General features: G+C 40.1%; 1 protein-coding gene across 1 annotated transcript; it reads left to right on the top strand.

Moving 5' to 3' along the window:
• The first annotated feature begins 828 nt into the window (after positions 1-828).
• Positions 829-13,544, top strand: leng8 (leukocyte receptor cluster (LRC) member 8). The gene is made up of 15 exons (XM_047360945.1): positions 829-1,185; positions 2,567-2,699; positions 3,360-3,491; positions 4,227-4,304; positions 4,538-4,958; positions 5,037-5,208; positions 5,291-5,461; positions 5,851-6,096; positions 6,188-6,346; positions 7,160-7,454; positions 8,301-8,402; positions 8,500-8,568; positions 8,658-8,787; positions 8,873-9,080; positions 10,031-13,544. Exons 1-15 carry the CDS (start codon positions 1,145-1,147, stop codon positions 10,191-10,193), a joined length of 2,520 nt encoding a protein of 839 aa, XP_047216901.1. The 5' UTR covers positions 829-1,144; the 3' UTR covers positions 10,194-13,544.
• The last annotated feature ends 3,683 nt before the right edge of the window (positions 13,545-17,227 follow it).

The following is a 17,227-nucleotide window of genomic DNA, read 5'->3' as shown; positions in this document are numbered from 1 at the left end:
TTAAACTTTAGACTTTTTGCTAACCATTTAAGCAGTCTGGATTGATAGACATCCAAGTTTTCTCTAGCAGCAGTTTCACTGTTTCATCACTCTGCTGAAGGCTCATTTCTTTCTAGCGTAAATTTTGCAATGGTGACAAATTTGCTGGAATTCAATACTTTGCAAGATGAAAGTTTTTCTCCATAAATTTTGTCCATGAAGGTCATCATCTGGTTAGAGGTGATGGAGGTGGTGATTTTAAATCTACAACACCTTAAAGGTAAAAACCGCCATTTGTTCTTCTTGGTAGTATTTTGTCTAATCATAGACTCATCCACACCCTCATGTCTTCTTTGAAAGAAACACTTTACATTGAAGGTATTTAGATCTGTTCCTGCTTGACTCGATTAGCAACTAATTTACAGTGATACAGTTTTAAACCTCAAACCAATACACCTGCGGAATGACAGATAGATAAAAATACCTGTTCGGACTTCGGAGTAATGTTTGTATACATATAACTCTAATCGCAGGTTGTTGCATTGCTTTGAGGTGTTCAAGCGCTTGTATGTGAAAGTCTAACTGCGCCAAAACATGTTTGCCAAAATATGCCCTGCAATATATTTGTTAAGTCACTGCCATGTCGTTTTATTTTGTTTTCATGGACAGACCAAGCAAAGCATACCTTTCCAAGGTAAACCTGAGGCCTAAAATTGGTTGACTGGGGGGTCGGGAGGCGGGAGACGTGACAGAATATGGGAGCCGTGCGTTTTGCAGCTCTGCCTGTAAGACACTACGCAGGGGGGTAACGTAAGAAGCCGTTGGTTGACTTGGCCTGGTTGACTTATCAGCCATTTTGTATCTCTGTAGTCCGCTCAGACGGAGCTATTTGGCAGCGAATAAGGAGCTGTTATATGAACGTCTATTTGTTTTCTTTTAATTTACCGCTTGTCTCAGGGTGTATTAACGTTTATTTTCCCTTTTAGGCAACGGTATTCGCAGTCGACTTATTGTCCCCACTGTAATTTACATTTCAGGTTGGATTTTAGTCTTATTTACCTTCTGAGGGATTTAGAGGAGCTAAGGCTAACGCCGTTGGCCTAGTTTTTCCTGGTAACCAGCTGTACTGTTAGCGCTCTGACGCTAACGGCTAACCTGTAGTGAAATGGCGGCCAACACGGCTCAGGCAACCCCTACAACCAACTGGTAGGTCACATTCTTAAACCAAAGATGTTAAAGTAGTTCAAGTTAATTTCGTTTGATTAGTTCACGACGTGTCTTTGAGTTGGTTTTCTAAAAAGTGATGGTCCTTTAAAAACTGATAAGCAGTGCCTACTGTCTAGTAGCTTAAATGTATATTAAGGGCAAGTACGTATTTTGTTACCCTAGTTTGTTTATTAACCTCTACCTTTTTGATTTATCCTAACCATAACCATTGTTTTCTGTTTTTTTCCCCCATTTTTTTCCTAACCTTGTTTTTTTTGGGTTTTTTTTTTCTTGTTAAGTTAAGGGGAGACAACCCTCTACTGAAATTGGTTATTATGTTAATATTGCTCGGATAAGTTTTTAGCAGATCATCATTTTATGGCAAAACACCGGTAATGACATTAGCGTTTATGCCCCGCTGACAAGTCTTTTGCTGGCGTTAGGCCGTGGGTATGGCTAATGGAAGGCTAACGTGTTAGCTGCTTTTATTTCACAAAAACTTTAGGTAAAATTTGTAATCCACTGAGCAATGAAATTATCTGAAGACGTAGCATCAGATCCAGCATAACATACTAGGTTAATTGGTTGTTTACATTAATTTGAATATGCTGATAAGGTTTTAAAAAATGTAATGTTAGCCAGATCTCGTACAAAAATATGAAAAACACGTTTTTTTAATACGTAATTTCTAAGATTTTGCATTTCGTGAAAAATGAGTTGACAGCAGCTAGAAAGCATGTTTATGTCAAATAACCCCACATACCTACAACATAATTTGTTTAGGATGAGAAATATGCTTTATACAGCTTGTATTGAAGTGATCATTCATGATTAAAGAGGGACATTTTCAAGCAAATATTCTGCTATCTGTGTTTTACAATATCAGCCTTCTCTAGAGCTAGGTATGTTAACTACATTTTCAGCAGTTGTTGATCATCTATAAAATAAAAATTACATTTAAACTTGTAGAAAACCTGTGACCCAAATAAACAAAACGGCTTGAATGCAAAAAAAAAAAAAAAAAACCCTTTTGATATGTCATTAAATGTTCAACAAATCTTTGATGGATAAATCAGTCATTTGAAATAAGATGGAGTTTACTTCCGATTCCAGAAACGGCTAAATCGCAACTACACTTCATGTTTCACTACCTCGAGCATCTTTAATCTTCTGTAAAACTAGTTTAAACTAGAATACCTGAGCTTGTTGAACCTGAATTAGATTATTCTACATGAATAGCTGAATATCTTCAAACCCAGTTTTGTGATTTGTCCAGGTGTGTTTTGTTGAATCTGATCTGTGGGGTAATTTATTGTATTGTACAACAATTTGGAGACTGTTTTCTTGGTCCAATACCAGCTATGTATTTCTTTGATGGCAGGTCCTATGGTCCTGTTGGAGATGGTCATGTTCATGAAAATCCAGAATGGGAGAAAGCAAGGCAAGCACTTGCGTCGATTAAGAAGAATCAGACTTCTGCAAAGAATACACAAGATAACAGAAACACGGCTGAGGTTTGTGCTGCACCTCCTTGCTTATCTTTAATTAAAATCACTTCTAATGCCAAATTTGTTTTGCATGCAAGAAATTTAATCTGTGTTCTCATCTACATGGCATGTAGGCATGGACAATTATTGTGCCCTTTATCATTTTCATGGAAAAAAGTTACTGTGTCAAGAATTCTGATTTTTTTGTGACAACTTTAAACTTTAAGTCTGTAAAACCCCAAAAACTGACGATGTTTTTTTTTCAACGTTGGTTCCATAAGAGCATCAGCATACTATACGATGCAATGCAATTTATGTGGACTGTTTAGCTCTGCGTTTGACAGTAATTGTAATGAATTGTTAAATATTTTTTTTAGTCAACTTTTTATCACAAAAAATACGAATCCAACATCCGTATTGCCTGTCCCTAATGTCTGCTGACATTAGATAGACCAAACTGTTACATCTGTCACTGTGTTGTTTGAGATGCTTCCAACCTCTGAGCAGTAAATATAGATTCACTCTAACTTTAGTTATATATAAGAACCTTACCATGAATGTGTTTTTAAGTACGTTGTCCAGTATTTGTCCTTTTGGGTTTTCCAAAGTTGAGTTTATTCATCTGTTTCCACTGAATGCTTTTGTTGACTTTGTTACAACAGCTTTTTGGGTGTGTTGTAATTTTAGGCAAGCCAGTTTCAGCCAGCGGTTAGTGACTCGGCTGCTGTTCAGCAGCAGTACTATCCATGGTACCAGCAAACTCAGCAGCATTATCCTGGATACACATACCCCTACAACTACTACTACCCCATGGGACCTGTGAGTACAGAAGAAATCAATTATTTCGAGATGGCGTTTAGCTGGCTTATTTTGTACCAACAAATTGGTGTGTTCTGCATTTATGTCAGCATAATCAGAGCAATTAGATTTTTTATTTTTTTTTACCAAAACCTAAATTTATAAAATACCTGAATTTAAGTAAAATTTCGTCATTAGTTTTATACTTTTACCATTAGAAAATAAGCTAAGATTAGGCAACTGCCTGTTAAGCATTGCTTATCTCCCCAGCTTTATGGGGAGTTTTTAGCAGAATGTTGCTAAACTCTGTGGCCTGCAGCTTCTGATCTGTGCTCTGACCAAGAAAGGTTTAGAGCAGCAGAAGTGTCTGAAGATACAGTAGTGATCAGTAAATAGGAAACTGACATGCATGGACAAAATTATTGTATTACAGGTTGAATTTATTTTACTCAAGGATTCATTCCTAAAGTGTCATTTTAATTGTGCACTGTTGGTGCTACAACTAGGGCTGGACATAATTGGAAAAACATGTCGCTGCAATATTGTTGCAATTGCATCAATGCATCACACTCTAAATATAATAGCCTAAACAATATCGCACCAAAACAGTGCTTTGCAGTTATATTTCACATCTTAATGTGATTTGATACGTTTTGCAACTGAATCAATACATCTGATGCTCTTCAGTAAAAACAATAAATTAAAAACTGATAAAAATGAAAGTCAGGCTTTCCATTGTTCTTTGTTCTCTTTTAGTATGGAGCTGCATACCCGCCAAATCAGTATGGTGTACCTCCAGGACCATATTCAGGAACTCCAATTTCTAATGGACAGGTATATAGTGTTATTTTCTCCTTTTGAGGTAAATTCTTATACGTTCAGATAATTTAAGTTGTGGGAGTGACTGTCCAGGATTCTACAAAAATACTGAGCACCAGACATAACACCCAGCACATGATTACACATTTATAAATTAAATTGGAGACCAGTGATATTTTTTATTTATTTATTTAGTTTGATGTACTGTTCTCTCAAATGTTCCTGATTCTTCGATTTGATTTTCACAGCCTCCTCCTGTGCCTGGAATGGAAGACCAGACCCCAAACTACTCCCAACCACAGCCTCCCCCACCTGCTACTCCCCAGCAACCCCAGAGCCCAACCACCTCAGAGAAACCCCCTCCTCCCCCACCCCCACCTATTCCCCCACCTCCCAATTCCCAGTATGCCCCGCCTGCTTCGCAAAATTCTTACAGTACCAACAGTAGCATGTCATACCCACCCAGTGACCGCAACCAAATGCAAGTGTACAATCACTCCCAGGGTCGGCCAAGCTATGGCCAGAGTTTCCAGGCCCCGAACACCTACCAGCCTTCCCAGAATAATTCCCAGCAGCAACAGTTGCAGAGTCAGTACGTACTTGGACTGGGCCGGGGAGAGGCAAATAAAAACCAAAAACAAGGACAGCAACTCTGGCACCGCATGAAACGTAAGGTTTTTCTTTACTTACCTCAGAGCTGCCTCGTCATTAGTTTTTTATGTTGCATTCGTTCTTCTGTTCTCACAGAGGCACCAGGGACAGCTACTGTTAAATTTAATATTTCCAAGAGGCCCTATCAGGTTCAGTGTTCCCCAGTGTCCAGTCAGGCTTTCCAACAAGGTGAACAGTCCACTGGGTTAAATCAGACACCTTCCTCACCAGTTACTGCCAGCACTGCTCCTGGAGCTGCACAGACACGGTAAGACTTACTTTGTTTCCTCTTAATTCACTTTCTTTCATCAGTTCAGTTGAACAGCTAGTAACCTAAAATTCCTCTCCAGACCCCAGGATTGGCCCCAAGCGATGAAAGAGTACGTGCAACGTTGTTTTACTGCCTGCGAAACCGAGGAAGACAAGGATCGTACAGAGAAGGTGTTAAAGGAAGTCCTCCAGGAGCGACTGAAGGATGGTTCCGCCTACACAATTGACTGGACCCACGAGCCGTTACCAGAGTGAGTTTTGTTCTGGGTTTAAATGCTGTGATTGTTAGAAGCCAGGAAGATGTTACTTTTGTTTTTTTCTTTTGGGTTCTGGACATTCTTGAGATATAAATGTTTTAAGTGGGTGTTGTCATGACAAAACACCATCTGGAAAATCTGTCTTGGCTCATTTAATATAAAAAGAAAATGGGGATTTAGACTCACCTTTGCAGGCATTCATGAGAGACATGAACATTACCCGCAGATAGGGAGCCTGAGACTGTTGTCAGACTGCAGAAAACATACCTCCCGACCTCAGGGCTCTCCGAGACAGTTTACTATGTGGAAAATACATCTACGTTATTTCGTAAGAATCCATCTGTATCTTATTTTATCTGACACTGGCCTTTTCTTCTCCTCAGATTAAAGGTCAAGCAGTCTCGTTGGGAAGCTGTTCCACCCCAGAGAACATCAGATCATTCCATGATTCGTGGAGGAAGTACAGTAGGGGCTGTTTCAAGGGGCAGAGGAATTGGCCACAGGCTGGGTAACTACAGGAACATTTTTTCTCAAAGAAGCCCATCATCTAGTTCATCGCAGTCCTCCCGCTCACCATCACCCTCACACAGCCGACACAGAGATCGAAGCAGCCAAAGGCACAGACGCAGGTACGACACAGGTCTTCCCTTCCTTTTCCTTGGCATACTTGGAGGTGTCCTGTTTACGAAGCACTAAAATGTCTTGTGTCTACGTTCTCAGTGATTCTGGCTCACAGTCAGATAGCAGCATAGCCAGTGACCTACAGCCTCAGCTGTCAAGACGAGGACAGAAAGGAGGACGTGGTCGTGGCAATGACAGGGAGAGAGGACGTGGAGAGAGAGGCCGAGGAAGAGGAGGAAAGTCCAACAGAGGAAGACGGTGAGCTAAAAATTATTAAAAATGTTTTAATAGCTATTGTTTTATCTATCAATGCTTGTTTTTTTAAGTGTTGCACAGATAAGGCATTTGTGTCTCTGTTTTGAAAAGGGTTATCTGCTGATATTAATTTTCTCATTAAGAACTATATTTGGCAGCTTTCCTGCTGTTATTGTTCACTAGTTGTTTTGAAATGAGAGGAAATGTCACATTGTTTGTGTGTGAGAGCAGTCACTATAAAATGAGGTTTATGCTTTCAAAACAAAGGCCAAAATTTCTGCTGCGTCAAAGTTAAAAGCATCTTATAGCAGTTAGCATGAATTGCTGTAACTACTGCACCATAGGATACCAGTTTCTGTGTGTATTCCCTGGACAATGTAGACCTTTACCTTGACTCCAAAAGGTTGCCAACATTTCCGAATCCAGCATGTTCTGTGTCAGGTTGGAGGGTTGAGAGGACAGTAAAAAGCAACTTTACTGCACTCTGTCTGACTTCCTGTCATAAGAGTCACTTCAACCCTTTGCCACGTTGACAAAACGTCCCAAATGACTTCCTGTGGCAGACGGCCACTTTCTTCCTCCGGTAATGACTTCCACACCAAAGAGTGTTGCTGTTGGCTAGATGTAGTTACACATAGAGATGGTCCGTTTGTTGATTGAAAAAATATAGGATTTTGGATTTGTTTTGGCCCAGGCTGGTCAAGCTGAAAGGCGTCCAATTCCGGTCACCAGCAGACTTCTCAGTGCATCTCTAATGATGTTTCCTGTAGTTTTCCTTGCTTCACTAAAACTTAAAATATAAAATATGTCTTTCAGAAACATGGACGATTCCAATTCTACTGTTGGAAAAAAGAGGAAAGGGGGTAGCGCTGGTATGGATTTCCATGACCCAAACAGGGAAGCTAAGAAGCAAAGCAGGGCAGCTCGTTTCCATAAGCAACTTCGCTCTGAGCCTCTGGTTCTCTCCATCAATTCCCTGGATCTACCTGATGGGACCCAGGAAGGCCTTAGCTGGGAGGACTGTCCCATTGTGGGCTCATGTCAGGACATCACAAAGTCCTACCTGAGGCTGACCTGTGCCCCAGACCCCTCCACTGTCCGCCCTGTCCAGGTATGTGAAGAATTGATTCAGAATAACATGCAAGCACAAATAGAGAAAGTGTGCTCTCTAAACTACGATGAACAATTTCAGCCTGTTGAATTGTAGCTTCTCCTGCATTCTGTGAAAATGTTTGTTCTGCGTTATTCCCTTCTGAGTTTTAAACTAAGTATGGGAGAGTTAGCAGCTCAATATTTGTAAAGTAGATACAAGTAAGTGTGTATGTATAGCTATAGTTTCATTTGTCAGTCAGTCAGTCATTTTCTACCGCTTATTCCATAGTGGGTCACGGGGTAGCTGGTGCCTATCTCCAGCGGTCTATGGGCGAGAGGCGGGGTCACCTTGGACAGGTCGCCAGTCCATCGCGGGGCAACACACAAACAACCATGCACACACTCATTCATACACCTAAGGGCAATTTAGAGTTACCAATTAACCTAACAGGCATGTCTTTGGACTGTGGGAGGAAGCCAGAGTACCCGGTGAGAACCCACGCATGCACGGGGACAACATGCAAACTCCATGCAGAAAGACCCCCGGTCGGGAATCGAACCCGGGACCTTCTTACTGCAAGGCAACAGTGCTACCAACTGCGCCACCGTGCAGCCCTAGTTTCATTTGTGCATACTTAAAATATTGAACTTTCTAACACTGTAACATATTTGTCCATGACCTCATCTTCCAACTAGACAATTATTTCGTAAAAAGAAGTTCCTTGCTGCAGCCGGCTTTGTCAAACCGCTCATCTGCATCTGCAACCTATTCTTTGGATTTTAGATTTATTTGTACAAAACGGTTGTGGCCTCCAGAGGCGAAAGATCTTGTCTTTGAACTATTTCTGTCCTTGGCTTCACCCAGGTGCTTAGAAAGTCCTTGCAGACTGTGAAGGCCCACTGGAAATCTAACCAGGACTATGCCTATGCATGTGAGCAGATGAAATCCATACGACAGGACCTCACGGTTTGTTTTCATTCCTAAATTATCCTGCTGTTATTTTTATTTTATTTTATTTTTTTAATTGGGTTCAAACAAATTTTTTATGCTTTGTCTCTGCTAGGTCCAAGGAATTCGAACAGACTTCACAGTGGAAGTGTACGAGTGTCACGCACGCATTGCCCTTGAAAAAGTGAGATTTCTTTGTGTTTTTTGTGTATGTGCTTGTTTCTGTGGGGATGGTGGTTTTCTAGTAGTAGCTCATTGTTGTTTGGCTTTTAGGGAGACCATGAGGAGTTCAACCAGTGCCAGACTCAACTCAAGGCCTTGTACAAGGACAATCCCTCAGAGAACATTGGAGAGTTTACAGCTTATAGACTGCTGTATTACATCTTTACTAAAAACTCTGGAGGTAAGCTTGCATCTTTCTGTCCTTGTCTGAAAAAGAGTATTTTTCAGCATTTTTATGTTGGCAATCCATCCATTGGTCTTTCCAGATCAGATCACTGAGTTGGTGTACTTGACCCCGGCCCTGAGGGCAGATGAGTGTGTGGCTCATGCTCTTGCACTCCGTGCTGCCTGGGCGCTGGGGAACTACCGTCGTTTCTTTAAACTCTACCAGGAAGCCCCACGCATGGCTTCATATCTCATTGACAAGTTTGTAGACAGAGAAAGAAAACTTGCACTTCGGGCCATAGTCAAAACGTAAGTTATTCTCCAGAAGCATTTACAGGTGCATGCCAGTAAATTACATAATGAAAAAGTTATCAGATTTCAGAAAGGCAATCTTGAATATTATATATATTCATTGCACTGCAATATTTTTGAAGTGTTTTAGTGTTGATGATTAGGGCTCACGGCAAATGAAAACCCCAGATTTGCAAAAATAATTACCTTACTCAAAACCAAGAAAAGTGTATGTTTTAATATAGAATCGTTAAGTTATAGCAATAATGTGGCCTCAATCATAAAGAACATGCTGACAACAGAAGAACCTGCATGTTCATATATTGCTGTATCCATGCATGTCAATATAAGGTTTAGTGGAAGGAAAAAGTGTGGTGGAAAAAAGATGCACAAGCAGCAGGGATACCGACAGCTGTGACAGGATTCAAGAGTTTGGGGGAGAGTCAGGGTATGGACTAAAGCTGTAGACGGGGCTTTCAAGTACCACTACAAGCAGTCGTATCCAGAACATGAGCCAGCAAACTCTCCTGACTTGAACCCCACAGAGGATCTATGGAGTATGGTCGAGAGGAAGATAAGAGAAACCCGACCCAACAATGGAGATGACCTGAAGGCCGTTATCAAAGCAACCTGGGCTTCCTCAGCAGAACCACAGGCTGATCGCCTCCATGCCACTCTGCATTGATACAATATTCATGCCCCGCTCAAGTGTCTGTATTTTAAAAATAAAAATAAAAAAATCTGTTTTTCTAAGAAACAAAAATCCGGGTCTTCATCAACTGTAAGCCATAATCATCAAATTCATCAGAGTAAAGAATGTATACAAGTTAAACATTTTTTGAATTGCTGAAATAACCAACCTTTTCGATGATATTCTTATTTCTATAGATTCACCTGAATAATTGCATACTTTAGGTTATTTCATGTTTAACTGACACGCCTTATTTTCTTCTCTTCTCTGTTCACAGATTCAGACCCGATCTTCCTGTACAATATGTGCAGAAAACTCTGGGCTTTCCATGTTTAGACTCCTGTATGGCCTTTTTAACTGGTCTAGGTGTTTCATTTGCCCTTTCTGACCCCCAAAAGATAGACTGCAAAGCCAGCACAGCCTCTTTGGCTGCTTCTTGAGGGGAAGGGTGGTGGTGGGGTGACCTTGCTAAGGGAGACGTAGAGGGATCATCATGGATCCTTACTTTCATTGCACTGCCCTTCAGACACCTCAGATAGTGTAGTAGCTGGCAGTAAAATCCATATAGATACGCACTAGTACACTCAGTCTTTAGACCTCAAATCAAGAGATGATCTTGTCTTACACAGAGAAAACAACTGATTAATAATCAGAACGTCTAATCACACTTAAGTGGTTGAACAAGGGGGAACAGCTTACCAGTGGGATCAAATAATCTCAGCACTGAGCATTCACATGTAGATCAGGGAGATCACCCTCATGGATCCTTTCCCTCACCCCTCACAGATTTTAGTGCTAACAGTGTTGTTATGTTTTTCCTTCAAGTCAACAGCTTAAAGACCCGAAGATTCAAGTCTCAAACGGCTCCTCATCAAGTCGTTCTCCGGGCTCTCAAGCCTGCAGGATCGCATCGGTGCGACCGGTTACTCTTAAAGACTGTGAGAAGGTGGTGCTTGTTTCCCCGTAGGAAAAAGTGGTGGTTTGTATGTCCCGTCAAGCATTCGGTCAGCCCGTGGAGTCTGCCTGAAAGAGATGGACTGAGGTGTGAATCACTGTTCCTGATCCAGCAGTATTCTTCCACTGATTGGTTCTGAAATGCCAGCACTGCGAAGAAGTCCCGGTTTGAGGAGCACTGACTTTCTATAAGTGTTCATCCAGATTAAAGCCCGTTTCAAGAAGCGGATCCACCTATGGGATGAGGTTCTGCTTCCGTCAGCTTCAGGTAAAGGTTCCTGCCAGCGTCCAGAATCCTACACGTCTCAGTTCTGCCGGACCGCAGTAATGAGGCCTTTCTACATTCATCGGGACCTTTAGCAGCCATTGTACACAAACCCCACTATGGAGAATCTGCACCCAAGGGTGACCTCGAAGGCGTGCCGACTGGTTTGTATGCTACAGTGTCTGCAACGCTGGTAAGAAAGAAGAACTTCTGGAAGGAGATGGATGGTGGCACAGCTGAGGGGTCTTCGCTCTTCGGTGCTGATTTGTTTTCTTGTTTTGGACAACAGTATTGGCTTTTCTTTCACAGAATGGCAAAAGAATTATGAAATGTATCAGGGTTTAAGGGAAATTTACAGGTAGATTTTTGCACCGTTAGGCTCCTAAAAATGTAGCAATGTCAAAAAAGGTAGATCTGCTGATATTGCTGGATGTTTTTGCAGCACATGTGCACTCTTTCTGAAAGTAATTGGCAAAACAAGTTTTAAACAGACAGTAATTTAATAGAGGGTTCAGTGAGATGAGTGCAGATCAGTGCTTTTACCAATTCTCATTTTGTAAAATAAGTTTGTAAAATAAAAGTTGCAATTGTTTAAAGAACAGAAACTTGGACTGTAAACAGAAGAGCTGTCTAATTGGAGGGTTTTCACATTGTCATGAATTGTTCAGCAATATTGAAGTTTTAGACTTTTTACCAGCCAGAATACAACTAGTTAGTCGATTGAAGCTCTAATTGGGTAAAACCTTTCATAGATCATCATTGTAGTAAATGGCCCCAAAGCCATACCAACAGATGTTTTTCTGCTGCTTGTCACATTATTCTGAAGATCATCTTACCTGTTCTTGCTGCCATTTAAACCCCAGGTTGATATTGTTCTCCTCATTGGGAAACTAGCTCAGCGGTATTGATTATTGAATGATCAGGGCAGATGTTGACCTCAGTGTATTAGGCTTGTATTCGATTACAGCAGGAGTAGAGGAAGACTTGTTGTACAAGCTGATTAACAGAAATATTGTAAATATTCTATCATATTTGAATTTTCTTTTCTTTTTCATTTTAATGGTGCATACCTTTTGTTGTTTACACCTGGGTAAGTTTGAGATTTCCTTTATGAAAAGGGGTTCTGCAACATGATTTCAGATGTTTAAGGGTTGATTGGCCTGCTTGTTATGGCGATTTTTACTGTGGCTGTAGTGGATTAGAGAAGCCGCAGCAGTTTCATCAAGCTGAGACTCTACAATGTGTGAGAAAATGTGACTCAGAACTTCTTCAGTGTGTTAAAGCTTTCACAACAGATTAACAAGTGGAGAGACTGTTCTTCAGATCATTTTTTATTGCTATTTTTGACAATGATTTCAACTTGTCTTTTCTTTCCCCCTTCATTCACCCTGTCCTCTACCCTCCCCTCCTCCCTCCCCCCACTCCCCCAAACCTTCCCACACACCAGCACACCTCTCGTTCTTCAGCTCGTAGCACTGCTGCATTGCAAGAGCACACGAAGTGAAAAAGTGGGTGAACCTCCTCCTGAAGGCTGCCGGAGAGAGTGAAGTTGTGAGGAAGTCCTGATTTGACCTGCTCACACTGCAGCCATGCAGCTGGTTAAAAACACAGGAGCCTCTCACAATGAAATGTATAAACATGCCCTGCTGCTAATGTGATTTTGCTGCTAATCCAAATATTTATGATGTTTAAGTTTTAAAATCGTTGATTTGTTAATGACCCTGTGATGATTTCTGTTTGTCCAGGTGCATTTGCTCTGCTTGCCTAATCTGTATGCAGTTGCTGGTTCGATTTTTCTTTTTTTCTCGTTTATAAGATTAACAAACTTGGGTTTGAAGTTTTAGATTTCTCCCTCATCAAAAATGTGTCTGGACATGCAGAACTTTCTTTTTCTTAGCCATATATGACGTTTTTCTAGTCTACAGTGTTTGTGAAATGTGCTCATAGGATAAGAAACGACTTTCATATGTAATAAGGTTGATCTTTGATGTAAAGTTTCCACACAGGTTTAAGTTGTGCTCATCCAAGACAATTCACCCCTAGATGACTAACTGAACACACTTTCACTTATTTATTTTTTTTTCCAGTAAGTCATGTTCATGTTTTCATTTTTTTTGCCCCTGTTACTGTATTCTGTCTTTGAAACTCCTTTCTTGATCCTTGACACTAAGTCCTCCTTTCTCTTTGCTTTTTTTAATTTCTGGCTTTTTCTTTTCAGCTAGTCTGTTTAGATTTATTTTTTCCTCACCTTTTCTCTTTCTTCTCACCCTCTGCATGAAACTCTCCTTACCGAACATCTAACCAGGATTTCTCTTTTCATTCTCCTCTTTTTTTTATGTCAAATTTGTTTGTGAGCATTTGCTGTGTGCAACTTGTCACCCTGACTAGTAAGTATTGTATTACATCTGCAGTGCTTTAATAGTTTATGTTGCACCACACTAACAAGCTGAAGTTTTATCTGCAAAGACCCTCTCCCCATTTTTTTCACTTCTATACAGATCTGAGATCGCTGCCATTTTGTACATATTGTGTAAATACTTTTTGAAATAATAAAATTCAACAATAAACAGCATCTCATCTGATTTGTTTTATTATTGAGAGATGAATGAATTAGTGAACAAGTATTCATTTAGAGTATGAAGGGGTCAACTGTAAATTGATCTTGTGAAACGACTGAAAGACAAAACAAAAATTTAACGAGTTTGCTTAGTAGTCATTTCCTTACAAATGTGCATTACAAGTCCTTCTCAAAATATTAGCATATTGTGATAAAGTTCATTATTTTCCATAATGTCATGATGAAAATGTAACATTCCTATATTTTAGATTAATTGCACACTAACTGAAATATTTCAGGTCTTTTATTGTCTTAATACGGATGATTTTGACATACAGCTCATGAAAACCCAAAATTCCTATCTCACAAAATTAACATATTTCATCCGACCAATAAAAGAAAAGTGTTTTTAATACAAAAAACGTCAACCTTCAAATAATCATGTACAGTTATGCACTCAATACTTGGTCGGGAATCCTTTTGCAGAAATGACTGCTTCAATGCGGCGTGGCATGGAGGCAATCAGCCTGTGGCACTGCTGATGTCTTATGGAGGCCCAGGATGCTTCGATAGCGGCCTTTAGCTCATCCAGAGTGTTGGGTCTTGAGTCTCTCAACGTTCTCTTCACAATATCCCACAGATTCTCTATGGGGTTCAGGTCAGGAGAGTTGGCAGGCCAATTGAGCACAGTGATACCATGGTTAGTAAACCATTTACCAGTGGTTTTGGCACTGTGAGCAGGTGCCAGGTCGTGCTGAAAAATGAAATCTTCATCTCCATAAAGCTTTTCAGCAGATGGAAGCATGAAGTGCTCCAAAATCTCCTGATAGCTAGCTGCATTGACCCTGCCCTTGATAAAACACAGTGGACCAACACCAGCAGCTGACACGGCACCCCAGACCATCACTGACTGTGGGTACTTGACACTGGACTTCTGGCATTTTGGCATTTCCTTCTCCCCAGTCTTCCTCCAGACTCTGGCACCTTGATTTCCGAATGACATGCAGAATTTGCTTTCATCCGAAAAAGGTACTTTGGACCACTGAGCAACAGTCCAGTGCTGCTTCTCTGTAGCCCAGGTCAGGCGCTTCTGCCGCTGTTTCTGGTTCAAAAGTGGCTTGACCTGGGGAATGTGGCACCAGTAGCCCATTTCCTGCACACGCCTGTGCACGGTGGCTCTGGATGTTTCTACTCCAGACTCAGTCCACTGCTTCCGCAGGTCCCCCAAGGTCTGGAATCGGCCCTTCTCCACAATCTTCCTCAGGGTCCGGTCACCTCTTCTCGTGCAGCGTTTTCTGCCACACTTTTTCCTTCCCACAGACTTCCCACTGAGGTGCCTTGATACAGCACTCTGGGAACAGCCTATTCGTTCAGAAATGTCTTTCTGTGTCTTACCCTCTTGCTTGAGGGTGTCAATAGTGGCCTTCTGGACAGCAGTCAGGTCGGCAGTCTTACCCATGATTGGGGTTTTGAGTGATGAACCAGGCTGGGAGTTTTAAAGGCCTCAGGAATCTTTTGCAGGTGTTTAGAGTTAACTCGTTGATTCAGATGATTAGGTTCATAGCTCGTTTAGAGACCCTTTTAATGATATGCTAATTTTGTGAGATAGGAATTTTGGGTTTTCACGAGCTGTATGCCAAAATCATCCGTATTAAGACAATAAAAGACCTGAAATATTTCAGTTATTGTGCAATGAATCTAAAATATATGAATGTTAAATTGTCATCATTACATTATGGAAAATAATGAACTTTATCACAATATGCTAATATTTTGAGAAGGACCTGTATGTTACCATACATTAGTATCAAACACTCATTGATTTTAGGAAATCCAAAAACATTAAGGAAAAAAAGATTCAAGAACAGCAAATGTGAGAGCATGCTTTTGTTTAAAAATTAAAAGTAGGAGAAAAATTAAGTTACAGAATGCCTTTAAAGTTACAGCTGACAACCTGCTTTAAATGCAGGGCAATATCTCACTGAAATAAGCGTTAATGTAATCTATTTAGCAGGTACAAGTCGATTTTAAGATCTGGAACCCTGCAGACAGATGACAAAAGCTTTTGTGTAGAGGTGGAAAATGGTTAAAAGTACGTAGTTTCACGTACTCTTGTGTTAAATCTAAAATATGCTGCTTATGTTTCACAATTTATCAAACCAGTTTGAAACTGTTTTCCAATCAGTTTAAAGTGGACTGTATGTAATGTAAATGGAGAAAAATTAGAAGTATAAAGAAACCAAAAGGAGTTTTCTGTAAAAAAGAGAAATGGACAGAATTGTAGCTGGAAGATTACATGCTTGTTTAGATAAAGGAAGGAAGGAAGTGCAAATGTTAAATACAAACAAGATATACAAACAGAACACGCCAGCAGAGGAAAAGAAAAGTAATATTCTACTGTTAAGAGTAAGAAAAGATTAATATCTACAATAAAACTCATACTACAAAAGGTGAGAAAAATATGCAGTTTTTTAAGCTTAGAGGTGGCATGAACTGTATATAAGACAAGCCCTAGGCAGAATAAATCCATACATGTACCACTGTAGAATAAGGAAAGGGTTAGTTCATAGGCAAACATAAAGATGAGAGGAGAAATCAGAGAAAACAGTCAAATCAACAGGAAGGAAAAACTGTTTCTAAAGCTTTGTGGAAATGAAGGTTCGGTTAAAAGTCAAGCAAATATAAAGTAATAAGAATAAAAGTGATAAAGTCATAAAAAAGGCTTTATCAACATTCAGATATATTTTTTTCATCATTATTTCATCATTCTTTGCCAAACTCTTAAGATACACAGAGCTTTCACATAATAATGAGAACAGAATACATGTTTCAGAACATTACATTCAGCATCCTCCACAATTACTGGCTCTGCTGGGAAAAATGGGTTTAAAACCATTTCCTCTCTTATTGCATCAACACTCTTTTGAGTACATTTATTCAGTGGGTAAAAATAAAATCCCATGTTAACAAATATTTGTTTCATACAAAATCACGGGTGGCATAATTTTGGCACTTGTAACAATACTTATAAACAAATCTAGCTGCATTAAGATGTGTGCTGATCTTCATAAGTCAGGTAAATGATAAAAAAAAAAACTAAACTTGCCCGTATTAACTGTCAGAAGAATAGATAAAATGCTTGGAAGAACTTAAACTGGGATGAATAAGGCCTTTATGATTACCCTAATTTCTTCTAAAGCCCTTTCACATGCTAATAGGAATGCCAAAGATTTAATTGGACATGATTCATTTGCTGTGCTGTGAAAAGATAGTTCCCTCCTTAAAGATTTATTCTGTTCTCACTTTTCTGTCACACTTAAATGACAAAGATCACCTGAGTAAATACAAAAAGCTGTTTTTAAATACAGATTTTTTTTAAAGGGTAAATGGTATCCAGACCTACCTGGCCCTGTGTGAAAATATAATTCACCTACATATTACCTGTGATTAACCATGTTTATGGTTTGATTCACTAAGCACACCCAGGCCTGATTACTGGCTGATCTATAGAATCAAGATATCACCTAAATTGAACCGTTCTACCATCATGAAGTAGGCAAAGCAAATTCAAGAATTGATAAGAACAAATTAAAGTCTGGAAAGGGTTACAAAGCCATTTTCAAGGCTTTGGACTCCAGAGAACCACAGTGTGAGTCAAATGGAGAAAACATGGAACAGTGGTGAACCTTCCCAGTAGT

This window comes from Girardinichthys multiradiatus, chromosome 3, assembly GCF_021462225.1.
Source record: "Girardinichthys multiradiatus isolate DD_20200921_A chromosome 3, DD_fGirMul_XY1, whole genome shotgun sequence".
In the NCBI taxonomy this organism is placed as follows: Eukaryota; Metazoa; Chordata; class Actinopteri; order Cyprinodontiformes; family Goodeidae; genus Girardinichthys; species Girardinichthys multiradiatus.
This window is presented reverse-complemented; position numbering and strand designations above follow the sequence as displayed.

What these genes read in the sequence shown, in the direction of transcription:
- leng8 (XM_047360945.1), top strand. Translation starts at nt 1,145, where the DNA reads ATGGCGGCCAACACGGCTCAGGCAACCCCTACAACCAACTG. An exon ending in AAGTCCAACAGAGGAAGACG is followed by an intron (nt 6,347 to 7,159) that starts GTGAGCTAAAAA and finishes TATGTCTTTCAG; the next exon opens with AAACATGGACGATTCCAATT. An exon ending in CTTTACTAAAAACTCTGGAG is followed by an intron (nt 8,788 to 8,872) that starts GTAAGCTTGCAT and finishes TGGTCTTTCCAG; the next exon opens with ATCAGATCACTGAGTTGGTG.